Source organism: Anser anser (assembly GCF_964211835.1).
Source record: "Anser anser genome assembly, chromosome: 5".
Lineage (NCBI taxonomy): Eukaryota > Metazoa > Chordata > Aves > Anseriformes > Anatidae > Anser > Anser anser.
In genome coordinates, this window is record NC_139725.1 from 50,331,213 (window position 1) to 50,354,199 (window position 22,987).

Sequence of the window (22,987 nt, forward strand, 5' to 3'; positions counted from 1 at the left end):
GTAATGACCTCCATGTGCTCCAACAGACTCTCCAGGTGAGTCCTGCCAGCTGATGGGGGAGAGGTAACTGGATCTGAATTCTGTAGCACACTTCTTCTCTATCAGACATCCTATGCAAAGAGTTACTTGATACATTCCAGAGCAAACACCAAAATAAAAGTAATTTGGAAATTCTGTTCTTAAAGTTTAGCATTCAAGAGCAATTTTGAGGCTCCCCTGTGATCACCAGACTGATTAAAAATGCTAATCAGAAGCCTGTATGATTAGGAGATTAGTACAGTCTGAACTTTGATCTGCCTCGTTTGTGTACAGAGAGAGAAGACACACACACACACACACACACACACACACACACACACTCGCTTTGAGAACCGCTTTCGTAGGTAGCAGGATTCCCAAAAGTCTCTTCTCCATTTCTCTCTCTCTGTTTCTTGCTTTCATTTTCTCACAGGGATAGCCCCAGGGTTCCTGTAGTCACTAACTGTTACCTCCAAAACAGACAACTTTTTAACAGCCAGAAAAGAAAAATCAACCTATGTCCAAAAAGGCAATATTACACTTGCATTCCTGTAACTGACCATGTGCTTTGATTTGACCCATGTGATTTTCATAGGACCTGACAGAATTAATGAAAATCCTTCACATGTGGAACTTAGGACCTCTAACAATACTTCAACTCCATGCTCTTTGGGTAAACAACCTATAGACAGAAATATGGAATATCTGGGAGTCACAGCTGCACCTCCAGACCCAAATTTACCTCAGTTCCAGACAAACTTATCATTGCATGTCTTGATGCCAGTAACTCTTCAGATCAGGAATGCTGTGGCTTTGATATGGAGCAAAATAAAATGTTCTCAGTGTAAAGAACAAGTAAGAGAATAAGCTTGGTGAACATAAAAATCACAGGCAACCTCAGTCAACTGTGGAGAGAGATGCAACAACCAGCACAGCCTCTCCAAAGCCCATGGCCCTGATCTGCCTTATCAGTGAAGCAGATAATGAGCTTGTGACATGTGGATACTGAAAAAACAATGATCCTCAGCAATGCCTTCCAGTGTCACCACCTTTATATTGCTAGATATAATCCTTGTGCAGAAGACTACATGTTTGTCAGCACCTCGACTCTTAACCACCAAGTAAGTGGATGGCAGCCTGATGTGCACATTGCCATTTCAGGTAGAAGGGGAGGCTTTAGTACTAGAAAAGAGGTGATAAAAAGCCACACAAAGAATTACCTCTCAGGCATTATGGCATGCAGTGGCATCTAACCGTACAGTGGTATCTCTACTGACATGGCTAACCAAAATCTTCAGTGGAGCCTAAAGGTTTTTGATGAAAAAGTCTATTACAAATAATGGTCCCGAGCTAAAATCTTCAGTTGCAGACAAGGTAACCTAAGTGAGAATAGCCTATTAGGTGTTAAAAGGGCCCTTATTCAGATCCCCATGGCTCTGATGCCTAATTAGACTGCAGGTTCCTCTGGTCAGGGGTGGCTTTCATCATTCCGAGTTCAACCGTGAGATTTCCTTTGTGGGCATGGAGAGAAATAACAGGACGCAAGCTGACTTGTAATCTTTTCTACTACCTTCCTTGTAGCAGCGTGCTGTTACTTCTGCTCTCTCAGCAGCTGTAAAGGGAATGAAAGACAAGGAGACCGCGGCGTGTCTTCGTGCCACTCTTCTAACACGCACTTGTCTTCCTGCTTCAAGGTAAATCACAAAGTCAAAGGCCCATCAGAGCCTCGGTGCCCTTTCAGCCTGGACAGTTAAGGCTCCGATTTCTGTAGCTGTGTGTACGCAGGCAAGCAATGAGGCTAAGACAACTGCTGCTCTTTGATTGCCCAGCTTGAGCAATTCCTTTGCGTTGAGACAACCGGGCAGCCTCCTGCAGGAGTCTGGAGCAACTTCACATCAGGTCTGTACCACAGCACCCTCAGCGCTCTGCGACTGCTTCTTTGTGGAAGAAGTAACTCGTAAAGAGAAACAAACAAACACATTAGCAGGGGGAAGGGGAAGCGCAGAGGATTAGTGATATCCTGTGTGTCAAGGTTTGCTGTTGTAGGGTATTTTCATTATTTTTGACTAGAACATCCAACTGTTGGAAATAATGCCAGACATGAAACGAAGCACTGAGAGAGATCCAGGAAGAAGATTGCCAGAGATCCAGGGAAAGCTCGTGAAATGCCATTCGTTGTAAAGTAATACAATACAATAAAGTAATCCGTTGTAAAGGCTGCATGGGGAAGCCCGGGTGGGTTACCGATGGTGTGCCCAGGTTGGACACCTACAACATTTCTGGGTGCCCTGAGGGGACGCAGAACCTGCGCTGCTCCCAGAAATCCTCTGAGATGTTCTCGTTGGGTAATGGGGACCGCTGATTTAATGAAAATACCAAATTTTAGCAAAAAAAAAAAGAAAAAAACCACCCTGGTTCAGGACATCATGGGACCGACCTCCGTTCCACACAGGGGTCGTTCTGCCGGCCGCCCAAGTCAGTCAGGCACAGCGGGGGCGCAGGCCCTGCCGCCCGCGGCCCCCCAGAGCCCCGCTCCGGCGCAGGGGGCAGGATTAATTAATTTGGCCGCTTAATTTCACCCCCCCCCCCCCCCCCGGGGACGCGCGTTGCCATGGGCTCCCGGGCAGCACCCGGAAAGTTGCCGGGGAGAGGCGGGGAGGAGAGGGGCGGGCGGGAGCTGAGGGGCCGGGTGCCCGCCGGGGCTCGCTGCCCGCTCCGCTACACTCAGCCGCCGAGGGCAGGAGGGGAGAAACTTCCGAGCCGTCCGGGCGGGCAGGGGCCGCCTGGATGCCGCCTCCCCCCGGCGCAGGCAGCGGGGCGGCCGCCGCTCCGCTCCCTCCTCCCCCGGCGGCCGCGGGGCGTGCGGGGCGCGGGGCTCGGCCCGGCCCCTGAGGGCGCCGCCTCGCCGCCGCCTCCCGCCTCAGCCGCCGCCGCCCGCCCTTCGCCACCTGCCGCTCCCTGCCTCGCCGAGGCGCCGGGCAGCGGCTTCTCCCCGCGCCGCCGCCCGCCATGGAGCCGCCCGCGGGCAGCCGGCAGCCCTGAGCCCCGCTCTGCCCGCCGGCCCCGCGCCGCCCGCCCCTCGCCCGCATGGAGCCGCCGCTCGCCCCGCCGAAGACGGCGCTGCCCGTGCTGAGGAAAGTTCGCAGGAGGCGGGAGATGCTGCTGCAGCAGCTGGGCTTCATCTGCGCCATCCTCTTCTTCGCCTGGTGCATGTCCAGCCTGCTCTCCAGGCTGGGTGAGTGGCCCGGCAGCGGGGACCGGAGGCTCCGGGCAGGGCAGGGGGCGGCGGGGTCGGGAGTTTGTGGCTGGGGTTGCCCCGGCTGCCTCAGGAGAGAGCCCGGGGCTGACACGGGGGTCTTGGGGCGGCTGGAGGCTCTGCACGGAGCCGGGTCCTCCCCGGTCGCTTCTGGTCCCGTCAGCCGCGGCCACCTCGCCCCGCTGACCCGTGGCCCCGAGCCTCCAGCAGCCGCGGCTGCCGCCGCTCCATCGCCTCTCTCCCGCCTGCCCCAAATTACAGCGTGGGTTTGTCAGGAAATTCGGTGTTTTGGGCAAGGAGCGGTGCCGACCTCGTGTCTTAGAGTCTGTTGCACCCGCTGTGCGAGTGCCATGTCGGGGAAGTGATGCGTTTGTCATCTGCATCGCTCCCGCTCGTGGGCTCTTGTTTTTGTTTTTCCACCTGCTGGCACAGTTTGGGCTGTAAACGTGCGACTTTGGGCCCATTTCCTGCAGCTTGCTTTGCATCCCCCAGCTGTGAAGCCTGAGGTTACTGGGACACCTCTTGGGCCCCTAGGTAGGGCTGCCAACCTTCCGTGAGGGTTTAAGGACAAAATCAAACTAAGCCAAGAGCCCATCTCTGTGTTTCTTGTAACAATTAGGATGGGCCATCTGCTTAAATTACAGTTGAAGGTAAATTGTGAGCTTTAGGAAAAAAAACCCAGTGGAACTTTTCATATTTTGTAATGCTCTCGTCCTTAAATTATTGCCTGTGATGTTTGAGATGTATCTGGGATGGCAACGAGCCATCCACACAAGAATTTAATGCCTTACACTATATTAGCATATAGCTTATCTTAAAACTTTCAGCATTTTTTAATTGTGGTTTCAGAATATACTCTTGCTTTATTTAGAACTGTTTGTCATGCCTATGATTTTTTTTTTTCCTTGCAGTAGCGATATATTTTTGTAAATGTACTGGTTTGTGAAGGCAGCGAGTTGGGGTATGGTTATGTTTAGATGGTTCGAGGTTTTTGTTCCAGATAAAGGTTTTCCAGACATCTTTTGGGCTTGTGTGAAAAATGTCATGACTAATGAAAGTTTTTAATCTCTGTGGTTATCAGCTAAATCCCTGATAACCTAATTTTTGATGGTATGCTGCATCAGGTAGGCTTTTTTCTTTTCAGCTGGCTAATTTACAGTATATTGTATCCATAAACACTGACCATCTGTTCTTCGTGTTCCTTATAACCGTGGCAGCAGCCTATTTTAGCAAATACTCTAGCCAAACTAACTTTTCCAAGCTAGATTTTTTTGTAACAGTCACTGTAGCAAACCACAAGCATTCCATGCTGACTGAGCATAAGTTGTAAGATCGGGCATGGAAGATTTTTTGTTATTAGAATATGTTCATTTGCAATAGCTTAGGTTGAAATGGAAGTGATTTAATTAAAGAAATTGGTTCTTCCTATGATTATTATAATTGTATGCCCTGCATTATCACAAGTGCCCCTCATGCACTATATTCAGTTCTATCGAGTCTGCTTCTGGAATATGAGTTTAGGCAAAAGCTCCCCTGACTTCTGAAGATGCTTCTCTTTCTTAAGACCTGTGAGGCTTCACAATGTTGTTATTTTTCTTTTTCCTCAACAAATTATGCAGGGATTGATGTTATCATGTACACCCAACGCTGAAAAGACCGGCCCATTAATTCAGATAAAGCCAAAATACAACTGCAACTTGTGAATATGCATTTTTATATTTTAGAAATCAGTGATGTAATATATGCAAGTGCAGATGACTAAGATTATTGCTCATGTCAGCATAGCTGGTCTGGTTTCATCTGTAGGATCTGTAAATGCTGAGTTTCAAGGGTACAGGTTTCAGCATTTGCTTGCTGCAGAATGATTTTTGGGTCGTGGGTCATAGCCAGGTACTCTGATAGCCAGAACACGTTGATGGCTCTGATACCGCACCTTCATAGGTCCTTTTACCCTCTGTAGCTAGGAGCACCTGGCATACGTATGTTGGCATGTGCCACGGTGGCACCTTCATTTTGCCACGTTCACCTACTGATGGTCTGTCCATGGTCCTGGCTAGTGGGGGCATACAGTCCGGTTAAGCTGATAAAGGAAAGAACTGGTGACAGCAGACATAACCTCTTTCTATTTAATATAGGCCAAGAATCAACTGTTGCAGACAGACATGTATTGTCAGAGACATGGAGGAATAGAAGATTGATGGCATCACCTAATGGGACACATGAAGGAAAGAACTGTACAGAGCCAGGTAAGATGGGAAAACTATGATGTCTTGTAAGCTCTTGAGATGTATTGTGCAAGGCGGTCATGATGAAGCTGCAGTAAACATAAAAGTGGTAAACTTTAAAAAAAATAATAAAAGCATAACTATTCTATGCAGAGAGATTTTTTTTTGTGAAATATAATGCGATGACTTTATCTATCAAAGGTAAAAGTCAATATTCAGATGTATGTATGTTTTGGGGTTGTTCTGAGACTTGTGTTGACAATTTGATTTCTGAAGTTTTGTTTCTTTTGGTTATTATTCCTATCGAGCTAATGCTGTGCATATTGCACTGGTAATGAGAGAAGCACTCTTCTTGAAACTATAGGTAGTTAAACATACAGTGTTTGAGATACCACCTGAGCACAGTAATTTGTACTCATTACTGCTGTGAATTTAATCAGGTTTTGCTAGTCTAGTGATAAACTCTGTATTCAGAGTAGGAGTTCATATTTTGTGGAGGGGTATGAGGTAAGTAATATGGAAACCCCGAAACCCATTTTAGTTCAAGTTATCTGTCCTGGCCAGGGGATAATAATTGATTGAGAGCGGGGATAGATGACGCATTTTAATATCAATGTTAGTCCACAACACTTTCATCTTCCCATCTGTCTTTCCAGTGTATATTTCCTTTCTCTCTCTCTCCTTGCTTCTCTTTGGTTTACGGTGTGTGGGAGATGAGACATTTTGCCAATGGCACTAGCCAAATTAATTTAAAGTTCAGATTTTTTTTTCTTTTGCAATATGACTCTTTGATCAACTATGGGATGACAGCAGAGTCTGTACCTTCTTGCAAATAGTGACAGCATGAGTTCTGGGATCCTGTCAGTCCCAGGCATTCAGAAGTTTGGAGCAGCATTCCCTTCTCTCAGTTACATGTTTGTTATAATACTGAGGCAGCTATCGTACAGAGTCAGAGTTACTGCTGTGCTTATGCATTTTCTGAGAGGAATGGAAGAACATTGATGAAAGTATGCACATCCAAAAGCTTTAGCTCTATTGTCTTGATGTCCAAGGGCTTCTCTGTACTTCTGTTAAGAATTTGGTGAGTTAGTTTACTGATGTTTGCATCTGTAACCTTATGATACTGTTGGTTTATCTGTCAAAGTTGTTCACAGATGAGAAAGAAGAAATATGAGACACTTTGGAAAGATGCAATTATTCTTGAATATTCATTTGTTCTCTGCTATTGATGAATAGCCAAAGAATGCTATTCTTTCCCATTCCTATTACATTTTCCTCTACATATATGGGTGTATCAATGTGATCATGCATGGACACATACTTGGCTGCACACTCAAAGCCAAGCCAACAAAGACCACAAAATTGTCGAAGCTGGATCAGAGAGATGCCCCTCAAAGTTTTTGATGGGGATTTCCACTGAAGATAAATGAGAACTTATTTACAATGACATGATGAAACTGCTAAGGGAAAATGTGTTTATTGCATAAATTGCAATGCTGTGAGCAGCGCTGACTTCTCCAGATGTTAGGAACAAATCATAGGATCATAGAATGGCTTGAGTTGAAGGAACCTTAAAGATCATCTAGTTCCATCCCCAATGCTGTGGGCATGCCCCATCCTATGGTTCAGCTCCCTCCATTAAAAACTCTAAGGTCAGTTTAAGAATAACTGGATTAAATAAATACAGCTGGATCATTTGACTTGCTTTACGAAATTCAGGTAGTTGAGGTGCACTTTTCTCTTCAACCACAAGAGCTGGACACATGGAAGCTGGGAGGCCCAAACATGCATCAGACTTCTGAGGTTTTTAGAAAACTATCATGAGACTTGTGTTAAATTTATGGTTTCTATTCACAGTGTTGGAATAAGTCTTTCTTTTTAATAGGTGTTTCTTCAGTTAGAACACAGATTTACAGATCAGACGTGTCACAGGATTGCAATTGTGGCATTTTTAGTCACTTCCTGTTATTCTGTAGCTATGTACAGCTTATCTCTTTGGATCTTCTGCAGCTGAAGGGGGATTTAGATGCTGCGAGAGTGCCGAGATGTAAGATAGCTACAAATAAGGGGAACATCTGAAAACTAATGAAACTGATGCTTGTTGGACAAGAATGGGTTTGTAAGAACCCACGATTGTTATTGCTCAGTAGTAACTTCTGCAGATTTTTTTTTCTTTTTGGTTCCTGTCTGGTAGCTGGAGATAGAGATTTGCAGTGTGATGAGAAGAAGGTACAGTGACCTAAAACCTATCAAAAAGGAACAAGTAGAATAGCTCATCTCCGTGATAAAGCGGCTTGCGTAACCCTGTGACTACATCTGGGGAAAGTAGTCACAGGCTAAGTGACTTGGCTAAGAGACCAAGTGAAGTGACAGGCTAAGAGACTTGATTGAGATCACGTGGAAAATTGGTGGGAAAATGTGGGTTTTCAGTTGGAACAAGCAAACTTTCACTCATCCCAGAAAACCACCCTTCTAAATTTAATGAAAATCTCAGGAATGTGTTGTCAAACATTTTAAAAGTCTGGTTGTTGATTTTATTTTTCATCTTAAGAACAGACAGTTATTAGGCATATATATGTTGTATGAATATGGTGCTCTGTATGGGCTCCCTTGTAGGAAGTACTTATTCTTACCTATGCCATTTTTGTACCTGCTTTAAGCACTAGGGGCTCTACAGATGCATGGGTGTGTGTGTGGTATATAGCAGTTTCCTTGTGTTAGGTGGATGTTTCTCTATATGTGTTTAGGATACAAGAACTTCATACCTTGGGGAATGCAAGTTCTTGCTGAGAGCCTGTTAATCCTTTGTGTCATTGCAGTGCTGTTGCTGTGCTCCCTTTTTATTAGCTTCCCACACAAGTCTGCAGCTTTACTTCTCTTTTCCCAAAGGCTTTCAACAAAGTTAATTTATTTACCACTTCATCCCCTTTTCTTGCTTACATGCAAATAAAAAAAATCCCCAGTTGTCAGAAGTTGCAGCTACAGAAGTTTATAAGACCATGAAAGCCTTGCAGTTCATGACAGTGGTAAGAAATGCTCATCCTTGGTTGAATACATCTTGGGGGAAAAAAACTCCATAAGCCTCTGGTAGTAATGTTAGAAGCCTTTGGAAACTGCTGTCTGCTAGAAGCTCAGATGGCCTACGCTGTATGAGATTGTCTCATTTACAGGAGTAGATGATTTTGTATCGTGTTCTTCTGGAAACGTTATTAATACTTCTGAGGCTATTGTATCAGAATAAAAAAAAGCCTTTGAAGTCTTTGCAATGTTGCTCTAAATAAGAACCCCAATGCTCTGATGAAGGAAAGGGAAAAAATATACGTGTGGATGTGTTTGTGTGTGTTTGTATGTAAAGAAGGAAGGAGGACGGGGAGAAGGTAGCAATTTATTTGTTAGTAATATAGAAATAGAGGGGAAAGGTTTGTCTGACATTTGGAGGCTAGAGGGACTGATATTCATGAATATCTTAAAGGATGCTACATGCTTTTTCAGATGGTAACTGTTCTGCAGTCCTAGGCAGCTATAGGTCCTACTGATCCCATAAGGGCAACGACAGAACTGTAGGTCAGCTGCAGGAAGGAGATGGAGCACTCGTGAGCACCAAGCCAACCCCAGTTCTCATCTGGACTAAGAGCGAAGTTAGTGTGCTGTATAGCAATTTGCCATTAAAGATTCTGGCTTGAAACTCCCTGTTGGAAGCTCCTCTGCTGTGAAAAGGTACAGCTGGTGGTGGCCAGTGCCATGACAGCGGGCATGAACTGTAAGGCAAAAGGCTCTGACCCTGACCCTTCAGCTGACCCTGACTTAAAGCAAAGTGATCAGAAAGGGAGAGTCGTCCTCGTTAGTGTCTTCACAGATCTCATTAGTTTGCAACCAATTTTTTTGCCTTACCCAAACTCCCGGTTCCATCTGCCATCAGCTCACTAGCTTGCGGTGCCATCTGCCCAGCGAGTCAGATTTATAGCTCCCCTGCTCCTGTGGCTCGCCTCTTGTTTCAAGATGTTCCCACGATCTCCGTGTCTTCCAGAACTCTGAGTAACGCTTCGAGAGCGGCTGTGAGCAGGGGTGACCGGGTGCTGCGGTGTTTGTAGCCTCGTGGCTGTGCTGGATCATGCTAGGCTAGTAACAACTCGCCTGGGCTCCTTTCCATTGTGAATGTTCTCAGGTCATCTCTGTATACATCACAGAGAATGCTTTAATGACTTGCTGTGAATTAGAAATTTCTGTTGCAGTCTTCTGACACTAGTCAGTGGGCTGCCTTGAAACTGGAAGAGTCTGTGGGCTTTCCTGTCCAGGGGTTTGTCAGCCACGGACAGTTCATGAGCTGCATTGATTTTAAGCAACTGGGGATTTGGTTCCAGTGTGCTCCTCCTATTGTTATCGGTGGGTAATGATGAATTGTGGGTTGGGGGAAAGGCAGAGGTTAGCATTTCTTTCTGAGTCATGCTGCCTTTTTACTTTAGAATTAAAAGGCACATTGTAGCAATGCTTTCTGTTCCTGCAGTGAGAGAAAAAGAATCAGTCCTCTACAGCGAAATGAAGTGTGTTTCCCAGCAGCATGTGTGTAACTTGAGTTCAGAGTCGGGATCAAAAGTCATTAAGTCTGTGTATATTTTACACTGCTAGTTACTCAAACCTCGGGGACTCATGTAGAATGTGATGCATTGTAGAGAAACTCCAGAAGTCTCTACGTACCGTAGAGAATACAAGAGCATGTTACTTTTTCTGCAAAAATCAATGATGGTGTTCTCACTGACTAGAGGAGACAAGACTGACTCTTCCAAGTAATTTTCCAAAATGACAGAAAAAAGCTACTTCGTGTACAGTCATAGTCAAGACACTATAGGAAGCATTGTTTTCCCTCAATTTTTTTTAATAAAAAGTAGTGCTTAGTTAGATGCATCATTCTCAATATGTGGGATTTGTCATTTTTTTCTTAATCCTTATAGACTCCTTAGCGTGTAAGATCATAAACTCTGTGTATTAAATGCTGTTCTAAACATACTTTCATTGCTGGTAGAATATGTCATTCTGTGCTAAGTATTTTTTTAAACAATGTGATAATATATATTTCTTTTAACCAATTTGCTCACGATCTTCACTAGATCAAAATTCCATTTTGTAACAGGGATAGGTGTCTTAGACCCTCATTTTTAAGGTGGTATTTCTAATAATTTCACTGTAACCCCTTGTTTCATGAGCAGTACAAATTGGTAAGCTCAGCATGACCTGAAGGTTCTTTCACTGTGCATTCACACAGTGCCTAGCACAGCAAGACTACATCTGACTGAGGTAATACAGACAATAACAGTGTTATTTGCAAATATTCCTCCCCAGCCTTTCATAGCTAGTCAGACTTTTTCTCTGCCCTGATGCATAGAAAATATGCAGCTGTTGTGGTGTGATAGATTCACTGATAGTGTATACATTTTGACTTAAAATATTTCTTTATTCACATGTTTTATGTGAATAAAGAAAGAACAGGAAATTTATCAGCCTTAAATATTCTAGTCTTGTGTTGGTCTAAAAGAAAATGAAAATGATGAAAGTTTTTAAAAAAAATCTTATTTGCTCATATGAATATGGTATTCAGATATATAGGTGCAATGTCCAGCAAATGTGTATGTACACGTGCACAGATGCATGTATTTATGTAGTGGAAGACTTACTAACCAGCATGCATATCACTTATTTCTGTAGCCAATTGTCATATGCTTGTACGGTTCTTTGCTTTGTTTTTGTTTTGATTAAAAAAAAAGTTGCTAGACTCATTCTTGTCCCTGTAGATGCTGAGCAGTAAACTTTATTGATTGTGATCTCATTTGGATGGTTTCTGTTTGCAGGGGGAGATAGATGTGTGATGATTTGAAACCACTTTAAGTGGACGAGTTGAGGGCAAATGACAAACGTGTAATGGCAAGTTTTCCATGTGTGGCTCCCAGGGTCTCCTGTTCAGAATTCACACCTACATTTAGGTTGAACTTCTCACACTCTTTGCCCGGCTTATCGATGTGAGTATTTGAAGGGCTGGCAGGTGGATGTCATTGGAGTTAATTAGGATTTTAATTTTTTTTTTTTGTGAACCAGGTTAGGAAATATGCTTTGTTTGAAGCTGAAATTTCAAAAATAACCAACCTTCTCTCTGAGCTGTTCATTTTATAGCAGTGTATTAATACTGACATCCAAACTGGTTGAAAGAAATGAGACAAACATCTCTCTGTGCTTGGCTTAACCTGCCAGCGACATCCCCTGGAGAGCTGAGAACAGAAAACGAACTCCAGGGTAATTTATCCATTTCCCCAGGTCTAGGCGCCAAATTTGCAGGAAGTAGTTTACCACACAGCAGGTAAGTGTCTGACTAAAATGCCAGTTAGAGATGTGGTAAACAAGAGCAAATGAAGCAAAATGAAATACAAATTAATTTATTACTGTATATTCTTAAACCTAATTAAGATGTTACCTGCTATAATCTTTATTTCACGTCATTCATTTTTATTTACAGTTGGTTTTGCTCCAGTTAAAGCAGACTTTGGATTATAATTTTTACAAGGTGTGTTTTTTCTCTGAAACAAAGTTGTAGGCTTGAAGTGAAGATGATGTTTGAGCAGAAGGTTGGATTAATCTGACCTCTGTTTTCCTATGATCTGGTATAGACCATACAAAGAATACAAAGAGTTACATTTCACTTGGAACATATTTGAAATCCTGACTTGGAGATTTCAAAGTCGAAGTTAACAAGACTGGTACAGCCAGGTCTCCGTGGTGTCGCTGAATATCTCACCCTTAATGTGGGACTATGCATGTGTATTTGGATCTGTTTCTCACTTGTATGACCATGCAGACAGACCTTTCTATGTGGAAGTCTGCTCCGTTTTCCACCCACAGAAAATCTTGCTGTTGGTATAAAAGGCATGTTTAAATTTACCCATCCTCATCTACAGCAATTTCCTTTTCACTCCTTACTTTTCACCTTACTGTCTGTGATGTCTTGCCATGTACTGCAGCTGAGACAGAAAAAGCTGCTCTCTTACCTCGTGTCATGCACAGTTATCACCACACCGTGCTCGAGTCTTGGAGGAGATGGGTTGGAAAGGCATTGCAAATCAGTCTGTGTGAGCATTAATCCATACCCTGGGGGTTGGCCTTTACGAGACACTGCGTTGTTTGATGTTAAAACACTGGCTTCATTACTTGCTAGCGTAATTTAATTGACTGTAAAGAAAGAAAAGAGAATGTTTTTCGTTAGAAGATGTAAGTGGGCACCAGCCATGCTTAGATGGCAGTGGTTTGTAGCCAATTTTAGGCAAGCTGACATGTCCCATTGCAAGAACTTGCTTGAATTGCTTGTAGTTTTGGCAGACTTAAAGCATTTGAAGCTGTTATGGTGAGTGTTTGCTTCACACGGATTGCTATTTTAATAGGAAATGTAAAAGAGAAGTGTGAGTGCTTTTGTGTGGCCAACTTGATAAATTTTAAACAGCCTTTAAGCTGTATAAAAAGCAACCAAACAAGCAACCCCATTTTCTTCCCCTCAAAGAGCCACTTGTTATGTCACTGATGCATACATAATTGTAGACTAAAACTCAAAATTACCAGCTTTGAAGTTCTTCTGAGTCACTTTTGAGGCTACCTGAAGTTTCTGAAGCATCTACCTTTGGTGAGTTTGCTTTTAGTCCCGTGAGTTGTAGAACACCGCGGAGAGCAAAGATGCGGTCTGTGCTTTCAGCGTCTCATGGTCCGTAGCTTGGACCACACAACGTGGAGCATTCAGGTGAAACTGGACAAGAACAGAGCTGGGCTGCAGGGAAGTGAATTGTGGAAAGGAGATGCAGGTAGAAAATAGTCACCAGAAGTTTCAAGAGGGATAGAGAAACTTGGGATTTAGAGTTGAGTGGTAGGAAAATTAAGGTTATCCAGAGCTGGGGACTGGAGTTGGAGAATAGGTGAAAGGGATGCAAAATCAAGAGTGGAAGGAGGCTGAATTTGGATAATGAACCATGGGAGAATCCTGGCAATAGCAGGGCAAGGAGGCTGGCCCTGGGAACCAGTAAGTAGAGAAAGTGATAAAAGGGGTAAGAGAAGTGAAAGTGCAGTGAGAAGTTTGGTTTGGGCTGGGCAAGGATTCCAGAATGAAAAGCAACAGGAGGCTCTAAAAAGAGCTTGAGTTACAGAAGGGCTACACTTTAGCCTTGTGTTTGGCACATAAAACTGGAAACATTCACAGTTTATATTCTTTTTTTTTTTTTTTTTTTCCATGGGTTGGGCATGCATTTTCAGAGCCTGTACTAGTGGGAGCACCTAGGTACGAAGTGATGTAGAAAGCTCCACCCAAACCAGACCTTCCCGAGCCTCAGTTGTGTCTCTGAACCTCAGCGTTTGTTTCAAGGGCCAAAACGACTGATTTAAAAATATACTTAGGCATGGTGTGCAATTTCATTACAGTAAATTTTAAACTTTGTTCTGCTAATATTTTTGACAAGAACCCTCATTAATTGAATTATTTTATCAGAAGTTACATAATTTTTGTGTACATTTCTGTCACCGTATCCATTACTAGACGTGGTTATCCACCTTAGCAGGCTGAAAATATTCCATGAACCTGCTGATAATTAAACTGGCATCACTCCTGTTCTGTAGCAAGGCAAACCCCTCAGGCAATAAAGAGTGATGGTTTCCTTTATTCTTTAAAGTTGACAGACATTGAAGACGTTATAGTAGAAAACATATTAGCCTTAGAAAGTGTGAGTCAAATTCATTCCTGCTGGGACTCTGCTGATAAGGTGAAGTACAGCAGAGCAGACACTTCAGGTAGGATGCAGGCTGTGTCTATCTGCTTGCTCAATTGTTGCCTTTTTTACAACATTAAGTTAATGGTTTCATGTTAATGACAGGTGCTGGATTAATGATTTTAAGAGTGACATTCTCTACCCGTGCAGGAGAACGGTGGCCAATGTGCCTCCATCCTTCCTGCCAACACAAAAGATTTAGACTTTGCCTGTTCAGTTTCCACCCATGCTTGCTTTTTGGGCTATTCTCAGAGATTGCTGACACCTGATGATTTTTTTTTTTTTTCTTGGATATGATGCAGTCACTTGTTCAGTGGGTTGAGGGTAACGTGACTGGATCTATTGTGTGGAGGGATTTCAACCTTTGAACAGCGAGATGTAAGGACTCACAGATGGTGTGAAATTTCTCAGCTTTGGGAATGGTGAAGTTAAAATGAATGAAACTGTGTTTAGAAGCTCAGAGAGGCTGAAATGGGAAAAAATAGATTTATTTTTTTTTTCATTTGTTGTGAATCAGCATGTGCTTTGAATTTTGAGTTCCTAGCCCAAAATACAGACTCCCAAAGAGAGGGAGGCATTGTTCATTAAGGCATCTGGGAGCATATCTGTGCTGCTGTACACTGCCTTAACTCCACAGTGTCATTGCAGCCACGGCAGCTACAGCAGAAGAGGTTCTGCCCTGCAGATTTGTTGCTGGACGGTGAGATACTGTTTCTGGATTAATTCTCTGAACATAATTATTCTTTGGTGAGAACCATTTCTGTTCAAACACTTTCCATGCCTTCATAAGGGTTGCATTCCTAGCCTGCTTGTGTTGCATTTCTTTAAATCTTTTGTCAGAATCTTTGGCTTCTGCTGTAGCCTAAAATTGTAAGGCTTTTTCTCACCTTAGGCTTTTCACAGGGCTTCCCCTTCCTTGTCACTGCTAGCCTTTCTCTGCTTCCTTTACCTGCACTCAAACACTGAGATGAATTCCCAGTGTCCATTTGCCTTTTCTTACTGTCTCTGTGCTGCCCCTCACAGATCAGTATATGAAAGAAACTATCTGGAAGGCTGTAATTCTTTCCTTTTTTGAATCTCTGCTCATGAGCCGTGAGTACCATAGTGCTCTCAGGAGATCAGCCCGCCAGGTTTGGCTACACTGGGAACAAGTCAGAGCTGGCATAGTCATTAGTCCTTTTTTTAGTCAGGAGCAGAGGATCTGCCAGTTTAGGGTGGAGGAAGAAGAGGAGGGTCCCTCTAGAGCTGTAGTGTTGCCTGTCCTTGTTGAGATGCAGTGGTGGTCCCAAAGAGCACACAAGGAAATGGACAAGGAACAGGAAAAAGAAGGAAAAAGGCAAAGTGAGTCACCCAAAGTCTGCAGAGAGGGTCAGTAGCTAAGCTGCATTTTTTTTTTTTTTACCCTTAAATTGCAGCCATACTAAATTAATTGAGCAGGGAACTTTTGTTGCTACCACCATCATCTCTCTGCCATCCTTCCTGATCAGCTCGTCGTCATTTGACTCCTCTATTGTACATTTTTTTTCACGAGAAACAAAACTTTTCAGAACAGAGATCCCCCCGCCTTGTATGTTTTTACAAAGTCAAAAAGAAGGGGCACCGTTACCAGCTACACCGTACCAGTACTGGTATCAATAGGGCAAGGCTGTGCCTCGACCAGCCTTGGTACACTGAATGGTTTTGGTTTATGGTGATACCCAAAGGTTTGTGAAGTATCCAGCTTGCCTCAGGGAAGTGAAGTTTTAGCATTGCCCAGCCAGTCCCACCAGTTGGTAATTGCTGTGTAAGGCAGCATTCAGCTGTTTCCCCTTCTCCTCCTCCCTTTAAAGGGAGAAGGACCAACAGAAGATCCTTGGAACATGTAGATCTTTTCAGTTGTTCTGACATGGGAGTGAGAAGGACTACAGCTGCTGTCCACAGAGATGCCTGCAAGTGGTTTTCAAGCTGAAAGGATCAACCTGGATCCTGAGAAGGAGACAGAGAAAGAAAAGAGTGACAAGGGAAGCTGCTCGTGTTTACGGTTGTACCACTGGGCAATATTTTGTGGAAGAGGGAAAACAGGTTGGTAACACTTTGAGAGAGACTGCATTAAATATCAACTGTATTAATTGTATTGACTGTAGCTGAGTGTGGAACGAGAACAAGTAAAAGTAATTCAGATTTGAAGTGAGTTATATTTTCTTTAAATTCTGTATGTGTTTACTGTGGTTATTTGGTCTACCAGGGTTGATTAGTGTGACAGCACCTGATAGGAGAGTTCTTACTTGGAACAACTATCTGGGATCATCTCCAGAACTGCTTTAATCTGTGGATATTCAGGGCAACTAAGTTTAGTAAGTACTGCTTAGGTAATTAAAGGTTGGAGCTGGGTTGCTTTCTCTGCAAGACAACAGACTGGTAAAGGGAAGTCAACTTGATTCACCTGCTGCGTGTGGCACAGTCTGTTCCCACCCGACTCAAAGTTTGCCTTTCTAATGAGCTAAGGGGGGCTGATGGTAAAAATACTGTTGTTCTTCATGTAGTCTTGGAGGTTGCACAGCGAGCACAGTTTGCTGATGTTGAAAGATGTATTTATAACTGCTTTTGAAACAATGCAATCTTGACTTTAAAAAGTTTGCTTTTAAAAATTGCAGACTGGCTAAAGAATAATTAGGTCTCTGCTAAACATCTACTTGTGAAATTCTCTCTTTACTTAGTACCTGCTTCACTAGCTGGTACCTACAGATGACTGTAGAAGACCGATTTGTACATGCAGAAGAGAAGTTAAATTGAAAAAACAACAGTTGCTGTGATCATACAAACTCTTCTGGGTCTTAAAAAGTGCTGTTTCTACAAGCTCAGTGGCTTTGAAAGTGTTCATATTTTGCGGACAGCATTAAATTATTTGTAGTATCTTTTGGTTTTGTTGAACAATTTCAAAATTCAATGTTTTGTCGTCCATTCCTGCCCCTGCAGGGCTGAATGCTATGTAAATGCCACTGGCAGCACTGGTCTTCTGGGATGAGACTGCAGATGGGATGGGAGTCGTGATGCATGTGTTATGTGCTTCTTAAGGAAAAAATGAGCCTCTTCACAAATAGAATCCTGCCCTTCCACCCAGTAACTGCTTCCAAGTGCTCTGGTCCTACCACGTTGCTGACTCCGGATCAGACTACGAGAGCTGAGCACTGCTGAGCAGCTCTGAGGGGGAGACATTGCACCGCCTCTGCCAGATTCTCCTTGACAGGGACCCAGCTGGGATCTGTGGGTCAAATCTACCCTTCTTCAAAGGGTTTTCAGCTATGGAGACTGACTAAGCACATCTGAAGGCTTGTGGAAGAGGTGAGGACCTCCTGCACCCAAAGGACAGGGTGGAAAATGGCTGTTTGACAGCCTTGGCTCTGTGCCTGTCAGAGCTACAGAGCTTAGCCTTGTGGCATCTCACTTTGCTCAGGCTGTGGTAGGGGATGATATCCTGTGATTCTGGAGGGTCTACAGACCTGACCCCAAACCAGAGTCTTGCTCATTGTTATAACAAGTAGATTCTTGTGTATATATATATATATATATATATTAATAGAAAACTAGCTTCCATCCCTGTAGTAAATGAAGATGGTTTTCTGCTTATTTGTCTTATTTACTGCAGAAGACCAGATCGAGTGCTTCAGCATGGCATGGGGACCAGGAAATCCTCAGTTCCAGCTGTGGCTGCAGCAGTGACTGCTCTCTGTGACTCTGCCTATATTCCTTCACTCCACAAAGCAAATTTTTTTTTTTTTTCCCCAGGGAGCAAAAAAATTAATTGAATTCCAGTTGGGAACCTAGATCCCTTTATCCCTTTTACAAATATTATCCAGTTAGCTTGGGCTCTGACCATGAAAAGCATCTTTATAATACTAAGCCTTTCTCTTCGGAGAGAATGAAGATGATCCTGGATTCCTTAATGGCAGACTGACACCTACTTAGGTGCCACGTTATAGTGTCTGATCTAGAGTGAATGTAAACATGGTGTAGCTTGTCAGGGAAGCATTTGTCTCTTACCCTCAAATTATTCAGTTCATTGCTCTGATATGTATTTTTTTTTTATCCTAAATATGTAATTTTACAGGCAGAAAAAGGAGGAAAGGTATCTTTAATATGGGGAAAAACAAATGGATTACATGTTCTAGAATAGTGCATCAAATTAGGTATTTACAGGAGTAAAAAATTCAAAGTTTTACAGTCATTATGTTTACAATGAGTGCATTTATATCTGGTAGTAATAGCTTTGTGTGTTAAAGGCACAGTAGTCATTCTTTTATAAGGGTAATTACTAAAAAACGGTATTTCTCTTCTTAATGTAAACGGCATAGCAAACCCTTCCGTGACTTGCTATTTTAGTTGCAGAGTGACTTTATGCACTTAATCTTGGAGAGGCAACTTGGATCGTGTTATTTAACAGCCATGGATAAAAGCCTCTTGCAATTATGAGATTAACCGGAGTTACACTATGTTTTGATTCCCCCTGAAGTCCAGCATGTGAATACGTGTGTGTTTTGATGAGACGTGTCTGACTCCCCCCCTCTTTTTTTTTTTCTCCTGTTTGATTTAGAAAAGGACTCTGTTAGCTGAAAGACTTTCTTAGAATTTAAAAGGCTTAAATTCCACGTGTGCTCCTTCAGAGGCTGCTGTGAGTGCCAGGCAGCTTTACCACTGCAAAGTAACAGAAGCCAAGAATAGGAATTTGGCTTTGCTGGCTGGTGAGCTGCGTGGTCTATGTTTTATGAAAAAATGCTTCAGATTGTTTGATTCTCTTTGAAACAAACTTGGGAAAGGAGTGTGCTCCCTCTCTCTTCTGGGAAAAAGTTGACTCACCAATACATAAAGAATGAAACACAGAAATAAAACTATGAGAACAATCATACCGTTGTGTGAGGTATATAGTGGAGATAAAAATCTTTAAAATTTCTGCCCCCCTTTTTTCTTCTTCCCTTTTTTTTTTCTAGGCCTGCCAAAAGTTAACGCTAACTGTAAAATAGCTCTGGCTTTGTAAATCATAATGCATCATTTTATTTATTTGTTCTTCTCTAAATCACTGAACTTTATGATCTAAAATTATTTTTCATGGGGAAATATCTGTTGATTCCAATGCTTGAAAACAGGGACAGGCTGGCTTTTGTAAAATCAGCACAGCTAGTATTTCTTGCTGTTGTGTAACAGCTATTGATGTGGCACTAGAATTTACACTTCAGAAAAAGCTGATTAGTGTAAACCTCCCATGTAGTGTTGAGGACAGGCTGGAGTGACATCTCTGCTAAAGTGAAATGACCCTCACATACATGATTGCACTTCAGTATTACAGAAATAGTCCTATCTCTCAAAGTTAATCTTCTAAATGTATGTCTGGATTTAGAGATTTATATTTATTTACTTTCGGTGTTTGGATTAATTTTTCACTTGATTGGCATCTTTTTTTTTGTCCACATTTTGGAAAGTGAGACTATGGGGTGGACTTGTGCAGTGGCAGTAACAGGACACAGGCAGACAGCAGTCCCTGAGGATCTGTTTTTGTCCCAGGATGAAGTTGTCAAGAACTGGAAGTTTGTTAGGCTATCCAAGACTGAAGTGAGTTCACTTTAGTCTGAAAGGCAGATTTTGTTTACTTGTAGTAGATTCATGATTTCACTTGGCTGACTTGAGCAAGCATTTTGATTCAGTACCGCATTTATACACGAGTCTAAAAATTAAATGTAATTACACTGAAATCAAAGTTGTTGGTCCTTTCTTGGACTGGGACATTTCCACTGCCTTGAGTATTGATTGGTAAAAATCATTCACGTTTCAGCCTGTGTTCAGGCAAAACAGGGAATCAAAAAATTGTGCAGGAATCAAGGGGTTTGAGTTTTGTTGTTGTTGTCGTTTGTTTTCTTTCAAAATAATTCAGTGGTGTGACCCTACTGGCTCTTTCTAAGCCACTAAGCCACATAGCAAATGCAGCATTGGCCTGCTTCATCTAGCAGGAGCTAGGGTTTCTCTGCTGGTGTTTAAGGACAGACCCATGAAAGAAACGTGCATCAGAATACAAGTAAGTGCATTGAACGGGTTTTTAGTGATCCTCATTAACTCCTCGCTCTAGCCCAATGTGATGGAGCATGGTGCCATTTGAGTTTCGCTTTGTACAGACACAAGTCAGGCTAGTGGCAGTAAGAGCATGGTAAAAATGGCAAGAACTGCCTTGACTGAGTCAAAGGAGTCAATATCCATCTAACTCCTCACAGTGAAGCTGAAAATACAGTCACAAGACAGCCCTGAGTGAAAGTAAGTGGTGACTCAAGTTACCAGTAGCTTGAAACCAGTGTGACTAACGCTAGTAATATCTAGAAGTTTGAGAGGAAATGTGTGCATTTACCATGTGTATCAGTGTTTTATCAGTAGTGTACATTAGTTGCCCTCAGCTGCGTTTTTTTTGTCCTGACATTCTTAAGAATTGTTACCTAAAATGGGGGGGAGAGTTTTTATGTTTGTCTGTCTCCTATATTTACATGATCTGCATAGCTAGTGTGTGAGCTGACCATCTAATGACCTTTAGAAATGCAGCCTTTGGAGAGATGAAGAGGGATTTGTTAGTTGACAGATTTGTGCTAGCAAGCCCCAGGTTATTTACGGAAGTCTGGAATTTTGTGCTCTTGGATTTAAAGAATACTGTGTAATTCAGATCAAAGGCAAAGCATTAAAATCTTAATTCCACTGAGAGAAATACCCTTTTTTTGGCATTCTCAGGGACATTATTCTTAATTCATGTTAGCAATGCAACTTACAAATGAGGGGAAAAAAAAGTTTCCTCTTAATTTTGGAATAATTTGTTGTGTAACCGTTTTTCTTTCACAGCAGGACTGCATAGTAGCCTGCAAAGCTTATTCATCACTATAAATAGTGAATCTCTGTTCTGACATTAAATAATAATAATAAAAAATCCAAGTTTGCAGCCAGATGTCATTTCCCCTACTAATTACATAGCAAACACATGGACATGCTCGGTTTTATAGATAAGTACTGAAATATGCCTGTGTCATCAAAATGCTTAGAGAGGGGCTAGATAAGTGGGAGGAAGGAGGGGAGCGAAGGGAAAGGACATCTCAAAACTATTTTTGCTGCTGTTTGAGAAGAGTGCTTAAATCAGTACAGACAGAAGATGCTAAACTGTGTTTCTGTGGACTTTTACAACCAGTTTAAAATTCATGTGTTGTACTTCTCAGAAACATCACAGTGAAACTAATTTGGCCGGTGGAAAGCAAAGTAGCCATGGCTTGATTTGTTTCCCTCTCAGAGAGGGAGATTATGAAAATGAATTACTTCCAGGCAATCTTCTTGTGCTACCTTTTGCATAGAAGTACCTTGAATCATGGTAGATGACTTTGGGTGGTAAAACAGAAACTGTAAATCTCTGTGCTTGAGGTTCTTTGCTCTCCTTGGCCTGTGGAAAAGTGCCAGAAAATGGTAGCAAGTGTTGCATGTGGTCCAAAAGCGCTGTGTGTCCGCCACACATAAAATTGTTAACCTATTTCTGTACCTCCAAAGTTATGGAACTGACATCGGCATCTTAATAAAGCAAAATACTATCGTAGTGTGGTTTATAACCCTAATGATAGAAATTGTTTCTCTGTTAGTGAAGTAACTAGATGTATTAAAAAATAACTTTATTCCGTTCTCATTAAAATCGGTAAGGAAAATTCGCTTGAACAGAAGAGGGAAAATGGGGTGCTAAGGGGATTTTAAGGACCTTAATACTTAAAAATATAGATAGATTCTCAGTGAAATTCTTGAAGTAAAGGTTCTTGGTTCTCTGGACCTCAGGTGGAGTTAGATGACTGGCAGTCTCATTAAGTGGATCCTTAGGTACCTGGACATCTTGACACTTAGGAGAGAAGTTACAGAAAACTTTCTGCCATGTTTTTTGAAAAACTGTATCTTCTTTCTGGAATGCTGTAGGCCTTTAAACCCAAATCATGCTTGCAGCACTCCCTGAGAAGCTGGTGAGGGCTCCTGAACACAAAAGGTTTGTTATTTTGACGCCTACCTCAGGTAGGTCAGGGTGAGTTGCCCTTGCCACAGAGTCTCTCATGCTAAACACAAGGAGATACTGAGGAGGGGGAGAGAGAAAGAGCAAAAGTCTCTGACTGTAAGAGAAAACGTGTTTAAAAATTAGCAGTTCTGGTGGAGCAGGTTGGTAACTGTAGAGCTGTTTTGTCTTGCTTGCAGTACTTTTTCCCTCCGTTTGGACTGGATTACTAGTAAATGTGCAAAGATGCAAAACTGTTCTGTTGCATGAATCAACTTTGGGTCTGTAGTTGGGATAGTTACGGTCCGTACCCTTTGCTGCAGGGAGAGGTGGTACTGTCTTGAACTAGCATCCGGTGAAATGAGAGCAATATTCTGGGAATTGAAGGATCTAAGTTTAGCTTTTTTAATTAAAATGGCCACAGCAACTATGGCTTATGCTGAACTCAGCCTTACTGAGATGTGTAAGGAGTACTTTGAGCATACCTAATGGATCTAGCCTCTCTAGGGCCTTTGGCAGATTTTAATACTGTTTTGCCCTGCTACTGGAAAGCGGCAATGCTCAGGTAGAAGCTAGCTGCTGCTTTCCCCCAGGTGAAATTGCCCGGGGAACCTGCAAGGTAAACAGGGAGGTGCTGAATTCCTGCTGTCTCCAGGGATGGGTAACTACTGGTGGAGACTCGCTG

The 22,987-nt window shown here is 42.7% G+C and overlaps 1 protein-coding gene across 10 annotated transcripts in view; it reads left to right on the forward strand.

Moving 5' to 3' along the window:
* Nucleotides 1-1,792: 1,792 nt before the first annotated feature.
* Nucleotides 1,793-22,987, forward strand: part of SLC24A4 (solute carrier family 24 member 4) — a 98,778-nt gene continuing 77,583 nt past the window's right edge. For 3 of the 10 annotated variants that reach the window (XM_083838876.1, XM_083838878.1, XM_083838877.1), the window contains exons 1-3: nucleotides 1,793-1,917; nucleotides 2,089-3,253; nucleotides 5,410-5,520. In XM_083838876.1, the coding sequence (XP_083695002.1) occupies nucleotides 3,106-3,253; nucleotides 5,410-5,520 (259 nt within the window). In that variant the 5' untranslated portion in view covers nucleotides 1,793-1,917; nucleotides 2,089-3,105. Of the gene's footprint in view, nucleotides 1,918-1,940; nucleotides 3,254-5,409; nucleotides 5,521-10,620; nucleotides 16,347-16,509; nucleotides 16,619-17,240; nucleotides 17,607-22,987 lie in introns of those variants that run through there. The other 7 variants (XM_083838881.1, XM_083838880.1, XM_083838874.1 and 4 more) reach the window with 7 other exon arrangements.